This window comes from Amphiprion ocellaris, chromosome 3, assembly GCF_022539595.1.
Source record: "Amphiprion ocellaris isolate individual 3 ecotype Okinawa chromosome 3, ASM2253959v1, whole genome shotgun sequence".
Classification (NCBI taxonomy): Eukaryota; Metazoa; Chordata; class Actinopteri; family Pomacentridae; genus Amphiprion; species Amphiprion ocellaris.
In genome coordinates this window covers 14,443,117-14,462,865 of record NC_072768.1, presented here as the reverse complement: position 1 = coordinate 14,462,865, position 19,749 = coordinate 14,443,117, and the positions used below count along the sequence as shown (strand labels likewise).

The 19,749-nt window shown below is 41.1% G+C and overlaps 3 protein-coding genes across 5 annotated transcripts in view; 1 reads left to right on the top strand and 2 right to left on the bottom strand.

Moving 5' to 3' along the window:
- duox (dual oxidase) overlaps positions 1-6,736 on the bottom strand; it is a 15,958-nt gene extending 9,222 nt beyond the window's left edge. For both annotated transcript variants that reach the window (XM_023284122.3, XM_055009236.1), the window contains exons 1-9: positions 6,590-6,736; positions 6,213-6,334; positions 6,049-6,132; positions 5,794-5,958; positions 2,747-2,934; positions 2,389-2,590; positions 1,028-1,194; positions 516-576; positions 66-162 (exon numbers count right to left, since the gene is read on the bottom strand). In XM_023284122.3, coding sequence (XP_023139890.2) covers positions 66-162; positions 516-576; positions 1,028-1,194; positions 2,389-2,590; positions 2,747-2,934; positions 5,794-5,958; positions 6,049-6,132; positions 6,213-6,279 — 1,031 coding nt within the window. In that variant the 5' untranslated portion in view covers positions 6,280-6,334; positions 6,590-6,736. The remainder of the gene's footprint in view (positions 1-65; positions 163-515; positions 577-1,027; positions 1,195-2,388; positions 2,591-2,746; positions 2,935-5,793; positions 5,959-6,048; positions 6,133-6,212; positions 6,335-6,589) is intronic.
- duox2 (dual oxidase 2) lies at positions 6,137-10,491 on the top strand. Of its 2 annotated transcripts, XM_035954584.2 has the most exons (9): positions 6,137-6,358; positions 6,753-6,877; positions 7,245-7,423; positions 7,602-7,659; positions 7,754-7,888; positions 8,121-8,328; positions 8,441-8,655; positions 8,765-8,955; positions 9,937-10,491. In XM_035954584.2, the coding sequence occupies exons 3-9, from the start codon at positions 7,277-7,279 to the stop codon at positions 9,946-9,948; spliced, it is 966 nt and encodes a 321-aa protein (XP_035810477.2). In that variant the 5' UTR covers positions 6,137-6,358; positions 6,753-6,877; positions 7,245-7,276; the 3' UTR covers positions 9,949-10,491. The 2 variants fall into 2 exon arrangements, with proteins under 2 accessions (XP_035810477.2, XP_023139888.2); XM_023284120.3 differs by lacking the exons at positions 6,137-6,358; positions 6,753-6,877 and having other exon boundaries at positions 7,233-7,423.
- Positions 10,478-19,749, bottom strand: apba2a (amyloid beta (A4) precursor protein-binding, family A, member 2a). The gene is made up of 12 exons (XM_023284119.3): positions 19,592-19,749; positions 16,234-17,485; positions 15,898-16,005; positions 15,631-15,670; positions 15,400-15,545; positions 14,767-14,853; positions 14,495-14,680; positions 14,142-14,321; positions 13,769-13,981; positions 12,649-12,768; positions 12,354-12,494; positions 10,478-11,247 (listed from the first exon to the last, which is right to left on the bottom strand). The coding sequence occupies exons 2-12, from the start codon at positions 17,452-17,454 to the stop codon at positions 11,176-11,178; spliced, it is 2,514 nt and encodes an 837-aa protein (XP_023139887.2). The 5' UTR covers positions 17,455-17,485; positions 19,592-19,749; the 3' UTR covers positions 10,478-11,175.

Here is a 19,749-nt window from a genome sequence, read left to right as displayed (position 1 = left end):
TCTGTCATTGTTCACAGTGGCACAAAGTGAGCTTGAATTATGCCCCAGGAAAAAGAAATCACTACCTCATGTAAACACCAGGTGGGGCCATAGTGATGCCAAATCTTATGACAGCAGCCTCAAATTCAGGAGAGATCCCTGGATCAACAAACTTCTGGTAACCTGTGAGAGGACAGCGCAAAACAACTGGTAAAGAGTGACACCGAGAACAAAGTTAAAAGCATTCCTTGTGCATGCAAAGCTCCTGCAAATGGTCACAGTGAGAGAATGAACGCAGTACAGACAAAAATGAAAAGTGATAGAGGTGATGGGATCATCTGACCATTGTCCTTTAACTTTCTTCATCCGTGGGTGCTTATTCAGCAGAAGAAAGAGAGTCAGAGTGATGCTTTGCTGACGGAGCGCATGTTTTGCCAAACACCAGCACCGATAGCTCACCTCACCGTGGCCTGTGGTCACCGGTGCATTACATTTCCTGTCCACTTGTACGCACACGCACTCTGGCTGAGTCTTACCTGGATAAGGAGAAAGCTTTTTGTCGAGGTATCCGGGCAGCCATTCATAGACAGCGATATTCTGTGTGAAAGCATAGTAGAGAAAAATAGACAGTGGAGATTTTTAATTTACATCTAAACTATAGCTGTCAGAATTGAATATAACACCACTGCATTACGTGATAATAATTCCCAATGCAAATTTTTTTCCCCTTCTGTTTGGAGTAATTTCTTCATAGGCTATATAATAACATTTTATGATCATAATTTTAATTTTGACAACATTAAAAGGGTTACTTGTTTGGGAATATTTCACCTATTCCTTTCAACAGAAGTAAGAAAAAATATTAATATATGTGCAGAGCTGCTCAACACAGCTTGAGGAGGACAGAACCGTGCTAATCAAACTAATGAGAGATGACACATTCGCCTTTAATGACCACCTGGCGTTAATGCAACCTCCTTCCTTCCAGAGTGCAAATTAAATCAGCATCTGTGTAGCGAGAGGATTACACGAAGACTTTTCCTTCTACCTGGAATGTGGCCACAACAGTCTTCCTGGCGTTTTGAAACAGTGTCTCATCTGACCAATCTGGGTTTTCCTCATGCAGTTTGGAGGCGACATAATTGTGGTAGCGAAACCAGATAATCCCCTCTGCTGCCGTGAACATGTTCTCATTGGCCCAGGCGTTTCCCAACTCTAAAAAACAAGAGATGGCACAAAATGCAGGAAATTCTGCTATTTCACTGCGTGAGTAACATCACTACAGAAACAACAAGTTCGTGTGGATTCCTACTCATCCAGGTCATTGGAATCAATATATTGCCATATATAGAAATAGGCTGCATATTCAACAATTTTCATATAAACAACCAATAATTCACAAATATTCTGTCCTTCTTCTGTATTGTCCCAGAATCCTATCAGGCTAATAGATGAATATGTCTGACCACTAATGGAAAGATAATTAGGCTGTTTGTCTTTAAGGTTGTGACACCATAAAGGTGACAACGGGAGAATATCCACCGTCTCCGCCCCAGATAATAACTACACACCTTCAACAACACGAGGAACAAAACACTGGTTTCATGACACCTGTGTGGCATCTTCTCTGCTATAGAGAAGGGGATTTACTGTGGTGAGGGTGACAGGCCATTTGCACAATAATTAAAGAGTCACAGCCCACGTCAGGCTGGGTCTCTCTTGACTCAGCCTTGCAGGCTGCAACCCTGTTTGGGGCTGACCTTGGTGAAATAATAGTTGCAAGAATTTTTTGTTGTTTGTTATCAGCAGCTTGCAGTATCGATTGGGAAGGTGTTGCCACATTCAGTGCAAAAATACAAAACAGATTCGAGACTGGCTTAAGGTTTAGTTCACTAATAATATAGTGCAGCTTATCGAGATTTTGTAATATTTGGACATCAATTATGTGCAATCACAAGGAGTCCGTGATGGTAAAAATGCTAAAAAACAGATCTGAAAAACTCAAAAGTAACAACAGTTTTCAAATAAAATGATCTCCTTTTTCTGAAAATTACTATTTTAAGGCAAGGAGATGTTCAGAGGCAGAGTTGTGAATGATTGTGTGTCCTACATCACTGCTGAGTTTGTGGGCTTTGGGGGATACATTAAATGTCAGTGAGCTCAGCTGTTTTGGATGGGCTCCAAGCAATATTTCTTCAGTCACACCTGGCTGTTTGGATGGATGTCCTGCACTTCATTTAAAGAGAAATGTCTTTTTGAGTTTTGAGTGAAAATAATTTCAGTCAGTTTATTGCTTTTTTCCCTCCTGACCCTGACCAATAGCTCCCCTGACATATTTATGAAATTAATTCTTTGTGAACAGTGTTTGATGCAGGGATGAACTTCAGTGTCGAGTGTAAACTGTCTCACCATAAAGACCTTGGGGTCCATGTTCTCCGGTAGAGGGATCAGCAGCGCTCCACATGAGATTGCTTCCTCCTCCCTGAGCTGGCATGTTATACTCAGAGCCTGAAGTCAAGAGTCCTCCAGAGAAGCTTCTCAGGGCGTCGGACCAGGAAGTGGAGGGGCCATAGATGGAGCTGCCATCTATCCATGCAGTCACCAGGTTGACCTGCATGTAACGTGTAGTTTTATTTAGATTAAATGATGCATAACACAATGTACTGCCCTGACCTGCTCTTTACTTGTAGAGCTCACATGTACTGTTGATTCTGAAGCCTGCAGAGGTAAATGCAACATTGATTTTATATTGATAAGGATCAATAACCTGTGTGCGAGGGTTATTGGGACTCTGTCCAGACTCTTTGTCCCATGGTCCTCTCTGGAAGGGCAGCAGGACACTTCCAGTCGAAGTGGGGTCAAAGATGGGGTCACCTTTTGGTACTGGGATGTTCATGAACTCAGGTGGGCATCCAGGAGTTCGTGAGTCAAAAATTTCAAATGTAACATGATAACCTGAAAGGTTTAAGCATAATTAATAACTTCAAAAAACAATTACACACTCTACTACACAGATAGCAAAAGATGTTAATTCAGCATTGATTTGTGGTCACAATGGTTGATTTTTAGTTAGTTAGTTAGGCCCATCACTCCTTCTGGAGCATAGGCCGCCGACAACAGTCTTCCAGATTGCTCTGTCTGGTTGATTTTTGGTTGAGGTTAAAAATCAATGGTGGTTCAACCTATAACAACTTTAAAACCTGAAAAGATGTCATTAAATCATGACATCAGTTCACCAAAATTGTTTCAGCGTACGTATTTTGTAATGTAAAGAACTAGCTGAGACCACTTCCGGGGTGAGACATGTTTCATAAATTGTAAATTTAGCACCCTTTGCTTGAATAATTTTAACATTTAAATTTTAAATTTGCCTTATAGATAATCATGGTTGAAATGCGTCATAAACATTGCTTCAATATTTAATCAGTCAAAACTGAGCTGAGACTGACTTTTAATATGATGGTTGAATCAATATTGATTCAGTGTCACTAATAGTTGAAAATCCAACGTATGTTCAACATCAATCATAATAAGCACTTTCCATTTGGTTTTAATGTCAGTCATCAGCATAGATTCAATGCTTTTCAATGTTGCTTCAATGTGATTTTCGTATTTTGGTATATCAGCCAACATAGAAAAAAAATGTAATCTTAATCCAGCTGGTAAGTATCATTGAAGGTATTAATGTATTGTTGTAACTTAATTATCTTATAAGTTTACACTTATGTGGCCTGAGTACATTGATTATAGCTTAAAGGCTTATATTCTGACAGTACAAAATAAGCTGCTGTGTTGTTTTATAGGAATACATATACACATACTTTCCTTTACTGTTAACATGTGATTCATATCAAAAAACATGCAGTAGTTTCAACAAAACATAACAAACTCTTTTTGTAACATGTAAAAATGTAAGAGTAGGACTTCTGAAGGAAGACTTTCATACCCCCTGACATGGGGTAATAAGCCCCCAGTGGACGTCAATGGTTTCAATACTGTGACCTTGCTAATGCTAAATTTCTGATTAAATATGTACAGTATTACCGAGTTAAAGTAAAACAACAGAATCAGCAATTTTAAAAAGTGTATAACTATCTATCTAAAAGGCTAACTATATGAATTTAGCTAATCATGTTTTGCTACATGGGCTGCACAGTGGCGTAGTGGTTAGCACTTTCGCCTTGCAGCAAGAAGATCCCTGGTTCGCGTCCCGGCTTTCCCGGGATCTTTCTGCATGGAGTTTGCATGTTCTCCCTGTGCATGTGTGGGTTCTCTCCGGGTACTCCGGCTTCCTCCCACAGTCCAAAAATATGCTGAGGTTAATTGATTATTCTAAATTGCCCGTAGGTATGAATGTGAGAGTGATTGTTTGTCTCTATATGTAGCCCTGCGACAGACTGGCGACCTGTCTAGGGTGTCCCCTGCCTTCACCCTAAGTCAGCTGGGATAGACTCCAGCACCCCCGCGACCCTAGTGAGGATTAAGCGGTGTATAGATAATGGATGGATGGATGGATGGATGTTTTGCTACATTAGCTAGCTACCGCACCAGCTAGCTAGCTTAAATTGTTTGCTACTGTTGGCTAAACATCTGACCTTATTTTATGTTCTGAATTTAAATATGAATGACAATAAAGTAAATTTATACATGTTGTCCTCGGCAAATCAACTAGCAACAATCAAACTGATTTTTTTGTAAAAAGTAGAAATTCATTCTTATGCTTTACCTAACAGTCATGTGGCAGTTAAAGTCAGAGCAAAATCAGAATTTGAGAATATAGTTTATCTTACGCAGAGTTCACTTAAGCATACATATTATAATGATAATAAAAAATATAGAAATTTAAAAGAGAATATTGTTAGGATTTATTTTTTAAGGTACTACTAACTGAACCCTGAAATTGATATCACATATGAGTATTACAATATTGATATTAATAACCATTTGTTGTGTAATTAATGTATGAGTTGTGTTGACCTGAATAGAGAGAGAGAGCATTAACCCCAGGCTCTGAAGGGTTAAATACATGATGGACACAGACAGGTCAGGCTGGAAAGTTACAGCTTCTGCTACACATGCACACACACTAACAAACATAGAGTTTTGGCTTTGATACACAGAACATTCCTATTTCCTTACAAGGTAACAACTAATTGTACTGAAACTGCTAAATTCAAGGTCGTTTAAGGGTGGAAACCATAATAATCCTCCCTATGAGACACCACCAGTGGCTGCATCACATCACAGCTAACAATGGAATAACACTAACCAGGAGGGTTCTTTTTAAAGGGTGTGGCTCCTGGGGATTGGATGAATCGTGTGCCAAGAGATATGGACATACCTGTGCACCAACTAATGGGAGAGCTAAATCTAAACCACGGTTTATTCCCACCTTTAGCCAATCACATTTCAATAATTGAATTATATGTTTGTGTTCTACAACCAATCGCATTTCACCATACTGAATAAAATGTTCCGTTCACATCAGACTTTATCCTTTTCTGGGAGGTTGTTCCAAACAGAAGAGGTCCTTGTACAAGATTCTTTTGAGACACTGATATTTACAAAATAAACAGCTCAATTGGAGAGAAGTAGTTTGTCTTCTATCTCAAAACACGAACACGCTCAACAGTATACATTGTTCTTAAGGAGACGTCTTCCACCGGTTTACCCTATGAGGTTTTACAACATGACTGTAACCATAGTAACCACAGTTAGCACGTTAAAATTCTGTTTCTATCATCGTTTATCTCATTTGGTCAGTTGATGGTGACAGAACCTATAATGCAGTAGTAATATCTGGTTTATATTCACCAAAGAACAGGGACAGGACGGTCTGGTTCCGGGTGGACGGCAGGCCGGACGGGCCTCCGCTCAGGGCCGTGCTGAGTCTGCGCGGGTTGGGCAGCAGCGGCTCGTGCAGCGGCTGGTAGACTCCGTCCCAGTAGCGCGCGGGCACGAGGCGCACCAGATGAGAACCTGTGCGCGCGCACACACACATACAGTAACCAGGTGTGTTGATGACAGGCAGACAGACAGACAGGCAGACAGACAGGCGGTGAAACTCACCGACTGCTCCTTTTTTAGGGTTTCCTAAACTGTTGTACCAGCCGTCAAAACGTGGAACCTCCCAGCTGACTTCGCACTGAGAACCTGTTAACACACGAAGAGCTGAAAGTGAAGCGGCTCTCTACTCCTCTACGGTAACTGAGAGTGAGCTGCTGTGTACTTACGTTCACTGACACTGAGCACCAGACCAACCACTGCACACACACTCCACAGCCATTTACGCAAATCCATTGATGCGAGGAGATGCTCCTCAGCTCAGTCTTCAGCCAAGAGGAGAGAAGGACTCCTGAAAAGCGAAGACAAGGTGAAGGTACATTTACTATTCTATTCCTATTTTATTTCCACTTTGTTGCTTTAGCACAGATAAGAAACTAAAATCAGGACGTCTAACTCCACAGATTGAATAAATAGTTAAACTTTCCAAAACTTTGTTAATGTTCCTTTAGGTCTTGCTAGAATATCTAAAACATCCAAAAATAATGTCATGTTCCCTAAATGTGTTAGTATTTGATAGAAGAAGATGAAATAGTTGTAGTCTTACCTGCTGGAGAGGTTGAAATGTTGTGCAGAAGTAGTGCAGTAGCAGGAGGAGAATGCCACAATAGTAAAGCCGAGGTGTTGCTCAGCTTATCACAAACTGTATGTGACCTGTGTTTCCCTAATGGGAATGGCCACCATCTCTGGATCACACCTCTTTTCCACAGCATTCCACTTAATGCATCATCCTCCTCCTCGGTGACACAAAGGGGCCGCTGGTATAAAAGAAGTGTATGTTCCCTCAACAGTCATACTCCACTCACTTCTTCAGTCCTCGTCCTTTGACTTTGAGGTAAGAAAGACCTTTTGGATTGCGCTTTTTTCTGCTTTTTTTTTCTTGAAAACTTCTTACTTAGATTGAAACGAATGCTTTAAAGTCGGTAAAGCAGTCAGGAGCATTGATTTACCTTATAGTGACTGAAGTAGTATAGGATTGCATAGATGTTTTTTTCTGTCTTTGCAGTAGAAACACAATGCAAGACAAAGTTAAATGCTGCTGCAAAACTTAGACGTGCTTTTGCTTAATCATCTGATATGTTACATGGTGTTAGGAATGAAACATCCCTTATCAGTTGGAGGTAACAGGAGCTGCTATCTCTGCATCTGGAGGAACCCGAGAAGCCCACCACTAACACTGTCTTCTCTGTTACACTGTCTAGTCTCAGCTGTGTCCGTGAGATCAGACGCTAAGATGACTTTCTACGATGACATTTACCCATTCTACATCCTACAAAGGACTGCCTTCATCTTCAGTACCCGCTTGCTCACCATTATTCTGGTCTTCCTTGTGGTAGCAGTCGGTCTTCTCCTCATTCTGCCAGGGATACGAGGGAAGTCGGTGAGTGCAGATAACATATTACTCACTGCAGACAGGTCATTAAACCTCAGAGTTTTTCTCTCCCTCTGTGTTTGTCAGGATGCGTATTGAAAGTGAAAAGTAACAACATCATTTTATGGTGATTCTTTAATTTGCCTGCACCTGAAATAATTTTATTGTGCTGTTTCTCTCCTATCAGCGTGTGTTCTGGATGTTCAGAATAATTATCAGCTTGTTCATAGGTGCGGTGATAGTGGGTGAGTTTTGTATTCTTATCATAGTTGTGTAATAAGCAGCAGATTTTTTTCTTTTCCTGTCATCACTGTTTACCTTTATGTCATTTCTCTGCAGCGCTGAACTTTACCAGCGACTGGGCTGAGGCTAGCGTGACCACAAACGCCACCTACAAGTCTTTCAGCAACGCGGTGATTAACGCTGACATCGGCCTGCACGTTGGACTGTACGGCATCAACGTTACTCTCAAAGGTGAGTCACTGTTGCTGCTGTTTTGTGTAGCTCTGATGTACAAAACAGCCAGAAGCTGGCAGCCTTAATGGTTTTAACAACTCAGATCTTTGGTTAAGATGTTCACTCAGAAGTCTTCTAAAAATTTACAACTCCATCTTGTGGATTCATGTCATTTTTAGCCCTTTTGCAAATCAATTATAGGTGTATCTATGATTGCATACATACATAATTCCCCTTCTTTCTCTCTCAGGGAATCCTGTTGTACAGTTCAATGAGACCATTAACTACAATGAGGTGTTCAGCTGGCATGACACCATGGCGGAAGTGTACGAGGATGCTCTGGAGAGAGGTTTACCAAACCCCATCCTCTACATCGCTGAGAAATTCACCCTGACCAGCCCATGTGGTCTCATCTTTCAGTACAGATACTCTGGACGATACGCTTCTGCAACTCTCTGGTGATTAGAAACAACTCATAGTTACATTTTGTCAAATAGTGCATTTTCAACTGGAGCAGATGCTTCTATTAAAGTAGCAGAAGTTAAAGCTGCTGCTCATTATGTTCCACAGGACAGCGTTTTGCTGCTGGATGCTCGCCAACATCCTCTTCTCCATGCCCGTCATTCTGTATGCCGGCTACATGATGATAGCCACCGCTGCCTTCATTTTCTTCTCCATGGCCTCATTTTCCACCATCATGAATGTGCCTCAGTGTGTTTTCTCTATAGGAACTGCCTCCTTTGAAGCAGAATACAGCCGTTCATTCTGGCTGGCTCTGGCCACAGGTAAAGATTTGGAGCTGCACATGTCATCATTTCACAGGTTTTGCATTTGAAACTGGCAACCAAAGTGTTCGTTAGAGTAGTGATTCCCACTAACTGAGATGATTTCCAGGTGTGCTGTGCACCATCATTGGGATTCTGGTGGTGATGTTTGACTTTCTGGTACCAGAGAAGATCAAAGAGGTTTTCAGTGTGGATATGGACAGCGATGAAGATGATGATGTTTCTTATGGAGAGGGTTACATGAATTCAGTTTTCATCGATGGAGTGACGATTTCTCCGCTGCCAACAAAACTTCCAGCGGTAAGTTGATTGCATTAAGGAGGTGATACTCCTTTTTGGCACATTAGCAATCATTAAAGTCATTTTTTTCTGCTTATAATTACTTATAATCACTTATTCATTTACAAGCAGCAGCACAGCATGATTCATTGTCCTTGAAAAGCATCACTTAGTTGTACATTTATTGCTGCAAAATCAGCACTCAATCATACCATTTATGAGAGCTGGTAACGGTAAAAGCAGAAAGAATTGTAGGATTCTCAACTTTTAAACAGTTCTTGAATTATTCATCTATATCAAATCCAAGCCTGGCATCATTACATTTCATCTAAATTCCATCACTCTACGTATATTATTTAAAAATTGCCCCAAAATAAACATTTCTTAGGAACCAGATTTCACAAAAAACAAACAATTCTACATTCCTTTGTGCAACCAAAAAGCTGTTACTGATTCAGTTTCAACCAACAGACTAGAATTTTCAGTTGAACTGCAGGCCGTGTTCACACAGAGCATATAATGAGCAAGTACAGAAACAGAAAAAAATGTAAGAAGTAGAATATCTGTGGTATGGAGAGTTACTATTTTCTCCAGTGTTGGTTTTCCCTCTGGACACTTGGAAAAAAGTATTGTACATGTTGATTTCAGGTTTTATAGTTATTTGTAAAATAATCAAAGAAATCCAGCTTTAGTAATTTCTTCTTTTACGATTTATGGAATTATAGCTGTGTCACTGCAGAGAAGATGTTTTGTAATTCTCTCTACTTCTAGCCATGTTGTGCTGTTTTCACAGAAGTGCAGGACTTTATATTGCAGTGAAAAATGAGTCCACAGTGAAAGTAAAAATGCGACAAAAAAAATGCACTGAAACCAAATTCAGAGCGTAAACAAAGCGTAGCAGATTCAAATAAAGTTAATAATGCAGCTATTATGGCCACCACAGCATGAGTTTATTCCCATCTTTGCTGTACACTGACTGTGTTCTTTTTGTTTCTGTTGCAGGACCATATATGATGCTGTCCAGATTTCCATCAGGGAGGTTTTCCAACTAATACTTGAAAATATTTGTGCTGAATGTGTTACAGATCAAGTGTCTAATTTCACACTTGTTTTAATTATCTATGTAAATGTGTTACACCTGAGTTATCTGTAAATAATTGGAGTTGTAAAGTACGTTGTCATGTTGCAGTAGTTGTAAATATAATAAAAGTTGTTTGAGATCCATACAATGTGTATATACACCGATCAATATGGATGATAGGAATGAGACAAACATGTTTAATATTGATTCTATTTATGTTGGATGGCCTCATCAGGATTTCTTGCATCACATGCAGATTGTTTGGCACCAACAAGTTGTAATATGTGTATAGTTTCTGAGCAGTTTCACAACTTCTGACATCCAAAAAAATGTGAAAACACCAGAAGAATATTAAACTGCCCAGAAAAGTGATTATTCTGTAATTCAGCCAAATGTATTTTATACTTTGTAAGCACCTTTTTTTTTTTGCCGTAACACCTTAATAAAATAAAAACAAACAAGTGCTGAGCAGTGAAGTTGTATTTTCAGTGTGTTTTAACATTACATTCATCCAGCAATGTATATTTTGATACATTCTTGTAAGCTCTGGTAAAGGTAATGATCATCCATACTGTATGTCTTTGAATAGTAGGTGTGTCTTTGGCCTTCAGCGTCACCATAATACACAGAGTTTAGTGCCTTTGTACAGCATATTATTATCTTCTTTTAATACTTACCGTAATACATTATCATGTCCGATTGAGAATGAATCCCTGGTCAGTAATTTTTCATAATCACATGCATATACTGTAGGAGTAAAATGGCCTTTCCAACCAAGTCCTTGAGTAATCCAAAGTATTTACAGTAGAAGTACAATTTTAAACTCCATACACATTATAAAAATGACTAAATAAAAAATAAATGTACTAATTTATCTCTTCATAAGAAAATAATCATGACCATAAAGCTACTTCTCTTCAACACCATAAACTCACGTACAGTACTACAGACAGAGTATTCACATTGTAAGGCCATTATGACAATGTAATTCAAGATAAAACCTGAAAATGAGAACCGGATGTTCTTTACAGCATCGCAACAAGAGCCGAAAAACTAAAATGATAGAAAAATAAATTTCCTCCTCCCACTGAGCCACCTGTCTATTGTCTTCACTCAGCCAGACATGCAGAACTACAGTGGGCTGGATCCATGCAGGGTCTCTATATGTAGATAGGCGTCTCCTGTCCTGTCAGCAGTCTGAACATCACAGCAGGCATCGTCTTCATGTTGATCTGGCAGAGAGGCACAGATGAGAGGAGCGGGCTGATTACACCGTCGTCTTAACAACCCCATTTATAGATGCACAGCCGTAATCACATCACTTGAATCCAGGCCTAATTTACTCCCTTCTGTGCTACAAGAGAGAAGAGACCTTGGACGCATTTCTGACAAATAATGAGCTCTTATGGTTTTAATGGAGATGTATACGGGGAGAAATTGGGAAAAAAGTAATCCACAGCTGCAAATGCTTCATTAAAACTATTTGTCTGGACATAATTTAGGCAATTTGCAAGATTATTTATAGTAAACTGTCAACTCGAAGAAGCTAATTTATTTCCTTGAGGCCAAATTTACAAATTTACAAAGCAATTGTTGGACATTTTGGCAAATAAGGTGATTCACTCTTTCGTGCCAAGAGTTAGATTAGAAGATTGATAACGCTCTCATATCTGCATAATAAATATGAAGCAACAGTTTGCAGTCGGTTAGCTTAGCTTGGCAAAAAAAAAAAAAAAAAAAATTTGTAAAAAGCAAGGCCGACTCTTTCCAGAAGTAATAAAATACTCCTATCAGTTCCTGAAATGAAAACATATTTATTTAAGCCACCCAAAACAAAAGTGAAAATCAACACGTGCTGACTTTTTGTGATTAATGTGCTGGACTTAGGAGAGTATCAGTCTTTTTATCTAACTCTCAACACGGAAGCAAAGAAGTAAATTTTCCATATTATTGAACTGTTCCTGTAAAGCAGAAAAGCATCCCTTATGTTCAGATAACAACAAGCACATTAAAAAGTAGATTTGCACTCAAGTAAAGGAATTATTTTCCATAAGTTAACAATGCACTGTAAATGGAATTAAACAATCACCCTCTGCAGCACTACTTAGACTTGATTTTACCAGCTTTTGAGTAAAGATTTAAATATTTAACCATGCCCTTTTTTTCCAAGGCCTTTTATTGATTTTACTTATTGATTGAATGCATGCTGCAGTGAATATGTATCCAATAATGTTTGGCCATCAACTGAACTCAAACTGATCCAGTCGTGTGTGGCAGAGTGTTTCTGCGGTGTGGTAATCAGTGAAAATTGCTGTCTTGTGTCACGACCAGTTCTTACCTCACCCACTGAGACAGACAGGGTTTGAACGATCTTCTCGTGTGCCATGGCAACAACGCTCTGACCATTTATTTCAATGATTCTGTGCCCAACACGAACGCCGCCTCGTTCAGCAATACCGCCTCGCATCAGGCTGCAGATCTGAGGATGCCAAACACACATTATATATGTAACTGCAAAGAAAATGGCACCAGCATCAATCTTCAGAAACAGTGGCACTCCTCAGAAGTTGGCAGCCTTTCATTTTGGTACTCAGCCTGAAGTTTAGTGTCACGACTGACAAGGGCTCACTTACGATGCCATTCTGAACACTGAAGCCGAGCTGGAACTTGAGATCAGGTCTCTTGATGAGGACGGTGGTGACAGGGGGACAGCTCACGATGCTCAACTTCACCTTCACCTGATTCTTCAGGCCCTGGAACAAGCCCAAAAACATATTCAAGTTGCAGCCGTTTTGAAGGATGACGGTTATTATCAAAACAGGCATGAAAAGAGCAGAACCAATGATGAAATCTACCACAGAGTCCTAACTAGTATTACCCGTAGCAGCGCTCTAATTTAACGTATTCCTCTGTGCTATAACAATCTGTCAGTGTCTAAGAAACCTTTATCGTGATTCAGTCCTATGTACATCACCCTGCTGAGTACTTGTGACCAATTTGAGAAAAACTTCAGTTGGAACCAGTGGGCTTGGAGCTGTAGGCAGCAAACAGGGTGTAAAAGTCAAAAGGTTATGGACTAAAGATTATTGTCATCTTTATGTTTCAGTGGTTTTTTTTTTGCAGGATTGTGTGGATGGAATAACTTGCTGAGGATGCTATATATAGTTTCATGATTAAACTTGCATGCATTTGTTATCTGTTGTGAAGCTGCAGCCCAGGAATACTTAACTTATGGCCTGTGAGGCCAATGAGGCCTCTAATAGGGTATCAACTGGCCTGCACGCACAATGTAAATAAATTGATTCATACTGGGGTTTTTTGTTTGTTTGTTTCTGGAGTAAATGTTCAGTTCTGTGCCTTGGCTGTTTCTCAGTTAAAATGAAAATAAATTGTGTCAAAGATAGAGGATTTTTTTAGTTTATTCATTTTATCTAATAAATGTTATTGTTTGTTCAATAACTGGCCTTTTGTCATTTTGCCTAAGTGCCTCCCAGTCAAAGCAAGTTTAGTATCCTTGCTGTAGCACATCTCAGTATGCAATTAGCATGAAGGCAGGGGGTAGTCTGAAGAAGTCAGCAGACCCCTAATAGTTTTTGATATTGACAGTCAAATTCATACCAATTTAGAGTCTCCTGTGGAGCTGACCAGAATGTCTTTGCAGTGCTGACAAAAAGAAGCCACCGTGCCATTCCCTAATTCAGTTATTACCTTTTGTACAAACACTAACTGGAACTACTCGATAATGATCCGTACCTTGATGATGCCCTGACAGGTGGCCAGTGGCAGCCCCACCAGACTGGTATCATTGATGGACATGATCTGATCCCCCACGCTGAGTTTTCCAGAGCGAGTTGCAGGGCCACTGTTCAGCATGCTGGCCAGGATGACGGTGGGCAGGATGGAGCCCCAGCCAGACTCCACTATTACCACACCGAGGATCTCCCCTTTCTGTTTCTCCACGTAGAGCTGGAACACAGAAAAAAAGCATTTCCTAAATCTTTTCAAGCACATTTTAAACTGCCGGGCTTTAGAAGATTTGTGAGATTCTAATGGAGTCATTTCCTTTAAGGGAAATCCATCTGTCATCATCCACAATTTCCCCTCAGAGAAATAAAAAATGTCGCACCTCTTTACAGTTGTCTGAGTTTGAGAAATGGACGAGGTCATCGTGGTACATTTCCTGGGAGTTGATGATGTCACTGTACTGTTTCTGGCTCAAGTCGGTTGGGTTGATGCCATTGGCTCGGAGGAACTCTCTGTAGGCCACACTGAAAGCCTGACCAATGGACTGTGCAATTAGCTGTGCCTATGGGAAGGGGAGTGTTTGGGGAAAACTACTCAGCAGAAAGGCTATCCCAGTTGACAACAGCAAGGAAGTGAGAAAGATCACGTTGGTTTCAGGAACCACAGAAAACACATTTAAAACCGAAACTGAATTAAAAACTAAGAATATAGGTGCAGTTAAACGGCAGCACTTACATCCTCTGACTCAAACACATAGCAGATCATCCTGTACTGACTCTTCCCGTCACTAGCAGAGTCGGACGATTCAGAGAAATCCTCCGATGAGGCCTGAGACATGCGCCTCCGAGCCATCAGAACCACGATGCTACCAATGTCTGCGATGTAGGAGATGGTCCGCAAGGCACTGTCCATCATTGTCTCCTACAGAAAGCAAAAATAATGACAGTCATTATATGTGACAATAAAAACAGAGGGTATAACAACACACAGATCTAAGAGTTACTAACCTGTGTATCAGCATTCAGCACTTTGACAGCTTTCGTGGAGATAAACAGGTCCACTTCTGTCATCATCTGAGAGTCTTCGTCTTGGCTCTTTGAAAGAAGCATCATTTTTAATGAGGGTTTTACATTTCACTTCTTTATTGTGATGTTTTATACTTAACATGCCCATTTTCAGCTCACATTCAAAGCACTGATATGGGTGGAGGTGAGAAAAAAACAGGAGAGCAACAGCTCCACTGTGTGGTAAATAAGTGAATCTACTGCACAGCTAACCTTCCACAAATCGGCCAGCTAACTACACACACACTCACTCTCACACACATACATTTAAAAATACCATTAATCCACTGCAACCCACAGCAAAACTCTGCCAGTACTGAAGAACTATTATCCATACACCATATTTGATTTTCGAAACCTGCAAACACACATTTGGCATAAAATGGAACAGTGCCTCAGTCAGACAGTTTGATATCTGAAGCTCAAAAGGCAACTTGTCTAGTCTTCGAGGACCCGAATGTCCAAATTTCATTCAATTTTGCTGCTACATTTTGAGGCAGGCTGGTGAAATCAGAAAGCAGTAGTCAATTTAAATATTTGCAAACCAAATCAAAGCCCCCCTTGAGAGAGGTGTACCTTAATACGACTGACAGCTTCATGGGCCTGGGACATGCGGACAGACTTAGATGGATTTTTATCCGACAACACCTGAGTGCAGCCAAGGTAGTTAGCAGCAAAGATGATTCCATCAATGAGATCTTCTGGCTCACAGGGACCTGGGACTGTGCAGCAAAACAACAACAGATTGTAATGTGCTGCACAGGTTCATAAAAATGATGACATTTAAGAATATTCTGAGATATTTACCATCCTCAAAGCTGGGGAAGGAAGCAGCCTCCTGTGTTTTCTTTGAAAATAAGTTCAAAAGTTAGACTTCGAGTGCAAATATTTCATGGAAATAGCATTAGAAGTCAGTTATCACAGTAGATATGAGTCAGTACGATGGCCTCAATATGTCTCAGAATTTTAGCATGCATAATAAGGAATTAAATTAAAGACAGGTTCTTTAGCAAAAACTGCAAGAAATTGTACTTTCTTATCTTTGAGCTCTTTTATAATGAAACAAATCATCACCTCGGGAGTGTTACTGTCCCCCGCAGGGACGAGCTCTGGACACTGAGGCCTCCTTGGCTCCTCTGGCACGTCCTCAGGCATCGTGGTTGTGCTTGGCTTCTCCTCCTGCTGCACACAAACATCTGTTCTAACTCATGCTAGTCTTGTTTTAAATGTTTCTTATTGTGTACACGATAACTCCATATGCAAAAGGCAACAAAGACTCGTTCTAGCAAAGCATGTAATTAAAATCTTAGTTAATTCACTCTGCGGCACAGTGCTGGGTACAAATATTAACAATCACAAACCACAGGGGGATGAGATGGGACAAAGACTTGGCCTATTTGGATTGGTTACCTGCTGGGGTTTCTCTGGCCGTCTCTGTCGCTCCTCTGGAGACTCTCTCTGTTGTTCCGGTGTGTGATGAGCAGCCAGGGATGGTTTGATAACCCTGGGCTCACTGTCCCGGCTGTTAGCAGTGGAGGGACTGGGTTTGGGAACAGGAGGAGTCTCTCTTTGTGGCTGGGCCTTCTGGCTGTCGGTAGGCGACTGAGCGTGGGTATGACGAGGCGGCGGAGGAGGATGTTGCTTGCTGGAACCAGGCCTAGCTTTGGTCCGCACAGCAGCCTTTTTGCAGTCCTTGGACAAAGTCTTTGGACGCAGCTCGGTGCTGCTAGTCGTGCATCCTTTGATCCCAGAAACAATGTGCTCAATGTCCTCTCCTGTTCCCCTCCGTCCTCGTCCTTTGCCCTGCCTCTCCTTCTCCTTAGGACCCATGTGAGATGACTCACACTTCTTCCCAGCTCCTGGGACATTGTGGTTCCTTGTGACTCGAGTGTCATCTTCTCGTTCTCTTTCATCACCTCCCTTTCTAATTCTCTCATTCTCATTGCCCTGGTATAGGCCAGTCTGCTTCTGAACACTATTCTCTGTCTCCTCTAAATCCTCTATAAATTTGGCACCGTCTAGCACTTCTTCTATCTCATCTCCATCATTGAAGAAGAACCTGTCCTCCTGGGCCTTTTTCATGCCACCCTCTGCTTCATCTCCTGCAATCGGGGCACAATGTGACCTAAAGCGATGGCTCGTCTTATACGGCTTAGTGTCTGATTGTGATCCCTCATGTATTTCTGTGCTGTGTCGAGGTCTGGGAGTGATCTGCTCAGCAGCGCTGGTGTTATCATTAATATTATCACCTGCTGCATGCTTTATATAGCCTCCATCTTCAGGACTGTACTGTTTGTAATACCTCATGTCCACGATGCCCTCCCTGTTCAAGTGCAGCACCTCATCATAGTCCTGCTCGACATCCGAGCCCACATTGTCGTACTCAGAGCAGGTGTCCTCCATGTCCTCTGGACTCGGGTCACAACTCATGTAATAGTGGTTTGCAGAAACAGGAGGAGTCAGCTGGTTGTTGTCATCATCCTTCAAGGTACAAGGTTGTTGCTCAGTCGCCTCCCTCACCAACCCTCGCTGCTCTTCTTGGCTGTGTTTCGTGAGTTCTGGACCGAGGCACGATGAAGGGCTGGGAGCCAGTATTTTGGAAACAGTTCCTGGCCTTTTTCCATGAGCCATAGGTGGCCCCTCAAGCCAACTACCCTAAACCCTGTGAACATGAACAAATAACCAAATTTGACATTCTTGACAAATCTGCATCATGATATCTGTAGATAAATGCAGGGCCAAGTAGCCATCAAGATTCTAAATTCAGACAAAATGCAATCTTTTCCATGTTCACTTTTCAAGCTGTTTGAACACAAACCAATAACACATTTCTCTGAAACTCTTAACACAGTACCAGATTTCAAAAACATATGGTCAAAAATCTTTATCTGTATTTCACAAAAAAATTGGGAAGAGACCTCCTCTTGTGTTACTGTGAATATCTCTGTGTCACATTTTAAACACAGTGACACAGATCCTGCTTTCAGAACAAACAGAAGTCACCTCTAAGTCATAAAACTACATCCATCTATTACTTCTACACAATATAACACCCACGTGCACCAACTCACTCCTTTTGAATATGATGTTGTTTGTTCTCTGTCATCTTGCTCGGCTGTGTCTGCTCTAATTTAGTCTTGACGTCCTGCAGAACAGGAAACCCACAGTAAAACTGCTTTAAGTGAGTGAGTCCAGCAGCATGTGATGTCTTTTCTGTAAAATCGCTGATATTTTTGTAATCAATCCTTTAAAAATGGATGAAATGTGGTTAGTGTGGCTGTCATGTTTATGGCCCAAGACTTATGTTCTCTGAGGAAACTGTGGAATAGTGGATCATTCTTTTGACACCTGAATATAATCTCTGAATAGATATTTGCCCTGGAAGAAGGAACAACACCCCATGAAATGGTAGATGAACAGATAAAGCAAGAGTTTAATAAAGATGCACATTTGTTTGCACTTTTTATGATGTGTCAGTGGTGTGAGGAAACAAACAACAATTAGAATAAATCTGAATATGTCATACAGTACTACAGAGCTACAGCTTTTATAATTGTAGTCAAATGCTAAAATTCATTCACTCAAATGGAAATATTATGTACTTGAATGCATTTACTCTTTATGAATCTGTGAATGTGGAATCTTTTTCAGTTTCTGACTGTTGGTTGGAAAAAAGCAGCAATTTAAAATGATCCCTTTGAGACTGGGGAAGATGCAATGTGCATTTTCCTCTATAACTATGCTCTGACATTCTGTAGAGCAAACAATTATAATTAGCAGATTGATTGATTATGAAAATAACAGTTATTTGCAGACCTACAGTTACAGAGAATGCATCGATCCAATATAAAATTTTGCATAAAATTGCACATTTAGGAGGACCAACACAGTGACTATGTTCTAAGAAAAACAATATAAATCCCTGTGGTCTATCAAATCCACTCTGTCGTGATTTGAACAACAGAAATATCAAAGTACAAGTAATACAGGCTTTATGTGCGATTAGTAGTGACTGTAGTCCACACTGAGCAGTTGTTCTGCTACACGCCCAGTCTAAACATGTCACATCAACACCCTCATTAAACATGAAGCATCAGAGCTGAAAACACCTCACTGAGCTGTTCGGGCTCAAGCTTCTGGATGCAGTTCAACAATCTACACACAACGAAATGAACCCAACCGATCACAACGCAAATGAGATTATGGCATCACCCCACTAAACCAATAATCCCAGCTCGCAGACCTAATCATGACCTCTCCATGGTGCTGAACTGCCACTTAAAACAATAAGGGTCATTATGGTCTTACGCTGCGGTGCGGTTTTCTGGCGTTTGCCCTGCCCTTGACGTGCTTGTGGTGATATTTTATAAACCTATTACGCCGAACTTTTGCCGCAGCTGCAGGGGTGGTTGTTGTGGTGGCTCCCCACAAGTGGACACCGCATTCCCATCTGCCCAAACGTCGATAAGATAATCGGATATATGGTTTTCCTGCGCGTATAGCACGCAGTGACGGAGCTGACTCCCTAAACACTCTGCTTTTACCATCTGGAAGCATCCTGTTATCCTACTGCTGCTGCTGCTGCAATTCACATCGACCTTGATTTGAGGCTTCGAGACTGCACCATGCTGACATCCAGCTACAAAGCCGCTGCCTGCCACAGGAGCACATCCAGCTTTGTTTGCAGCTCTCAAGCCGAACAGGCCTACATGCATCACTATCACATTTTCCTTCTCTCTATATGTAGATAATTCTGCGTGCCACTTACCGACATCAGTGCTGTGGGCGGCCCTGCTTGTGAAATGCCCGGGTGCTGATCAGATCAGATTGCTCTCCGGAATGGTGATTTTTGAATAAAAGCCGCACAGCAGCCCAGGAACCTGTGTAGAAAATACACACCCCATCATGTGCTCACTGGTCGCACTG

Coding starts and splice junctions, on each gene's coding strand:
- duox2 (XM_035954584.2), top strand. CDS start 7,277: ATGACTTTCTACGATGACATTTACCCATTCTACATCCTACAAAGGACT. Junction 7,660..7,753: donor CATAGGTGCGGTGATAGTGG/GTGAGTTTTGTA, acceptor ATTTCTCTGCAG/CGCTGAACTTTACCAGCGAC. Junction 8,329..8,440: donor TACGCTTCTGCAACTCTCTG/GTGATTAGAAAC, acceptor TATGTTCCACAG/GACAGCGTTTTGCTGCTGGA.
- apba2a (XM_023284119.3), bottom strand. CDS start 17,454: ATGGCTCATGGAAAAAGGCCAGGAACTGTTTCCAAAATACTGGCTCCC. Junction 13,982..14,141: donor ACTCAGACAACTGTAAAGAG/GTGCGACATTTT, acceptor TCTGTGTTCCAG/CTCTACGTGGAGAAACAGAA. Junction 12,495..12,648: donor TCAGTGTTCAGAATGGCATC/GTAAGTGAGCCC, acceptor TGGCATCCTCAG/ATCTGCAGCCTGATGCGAGG.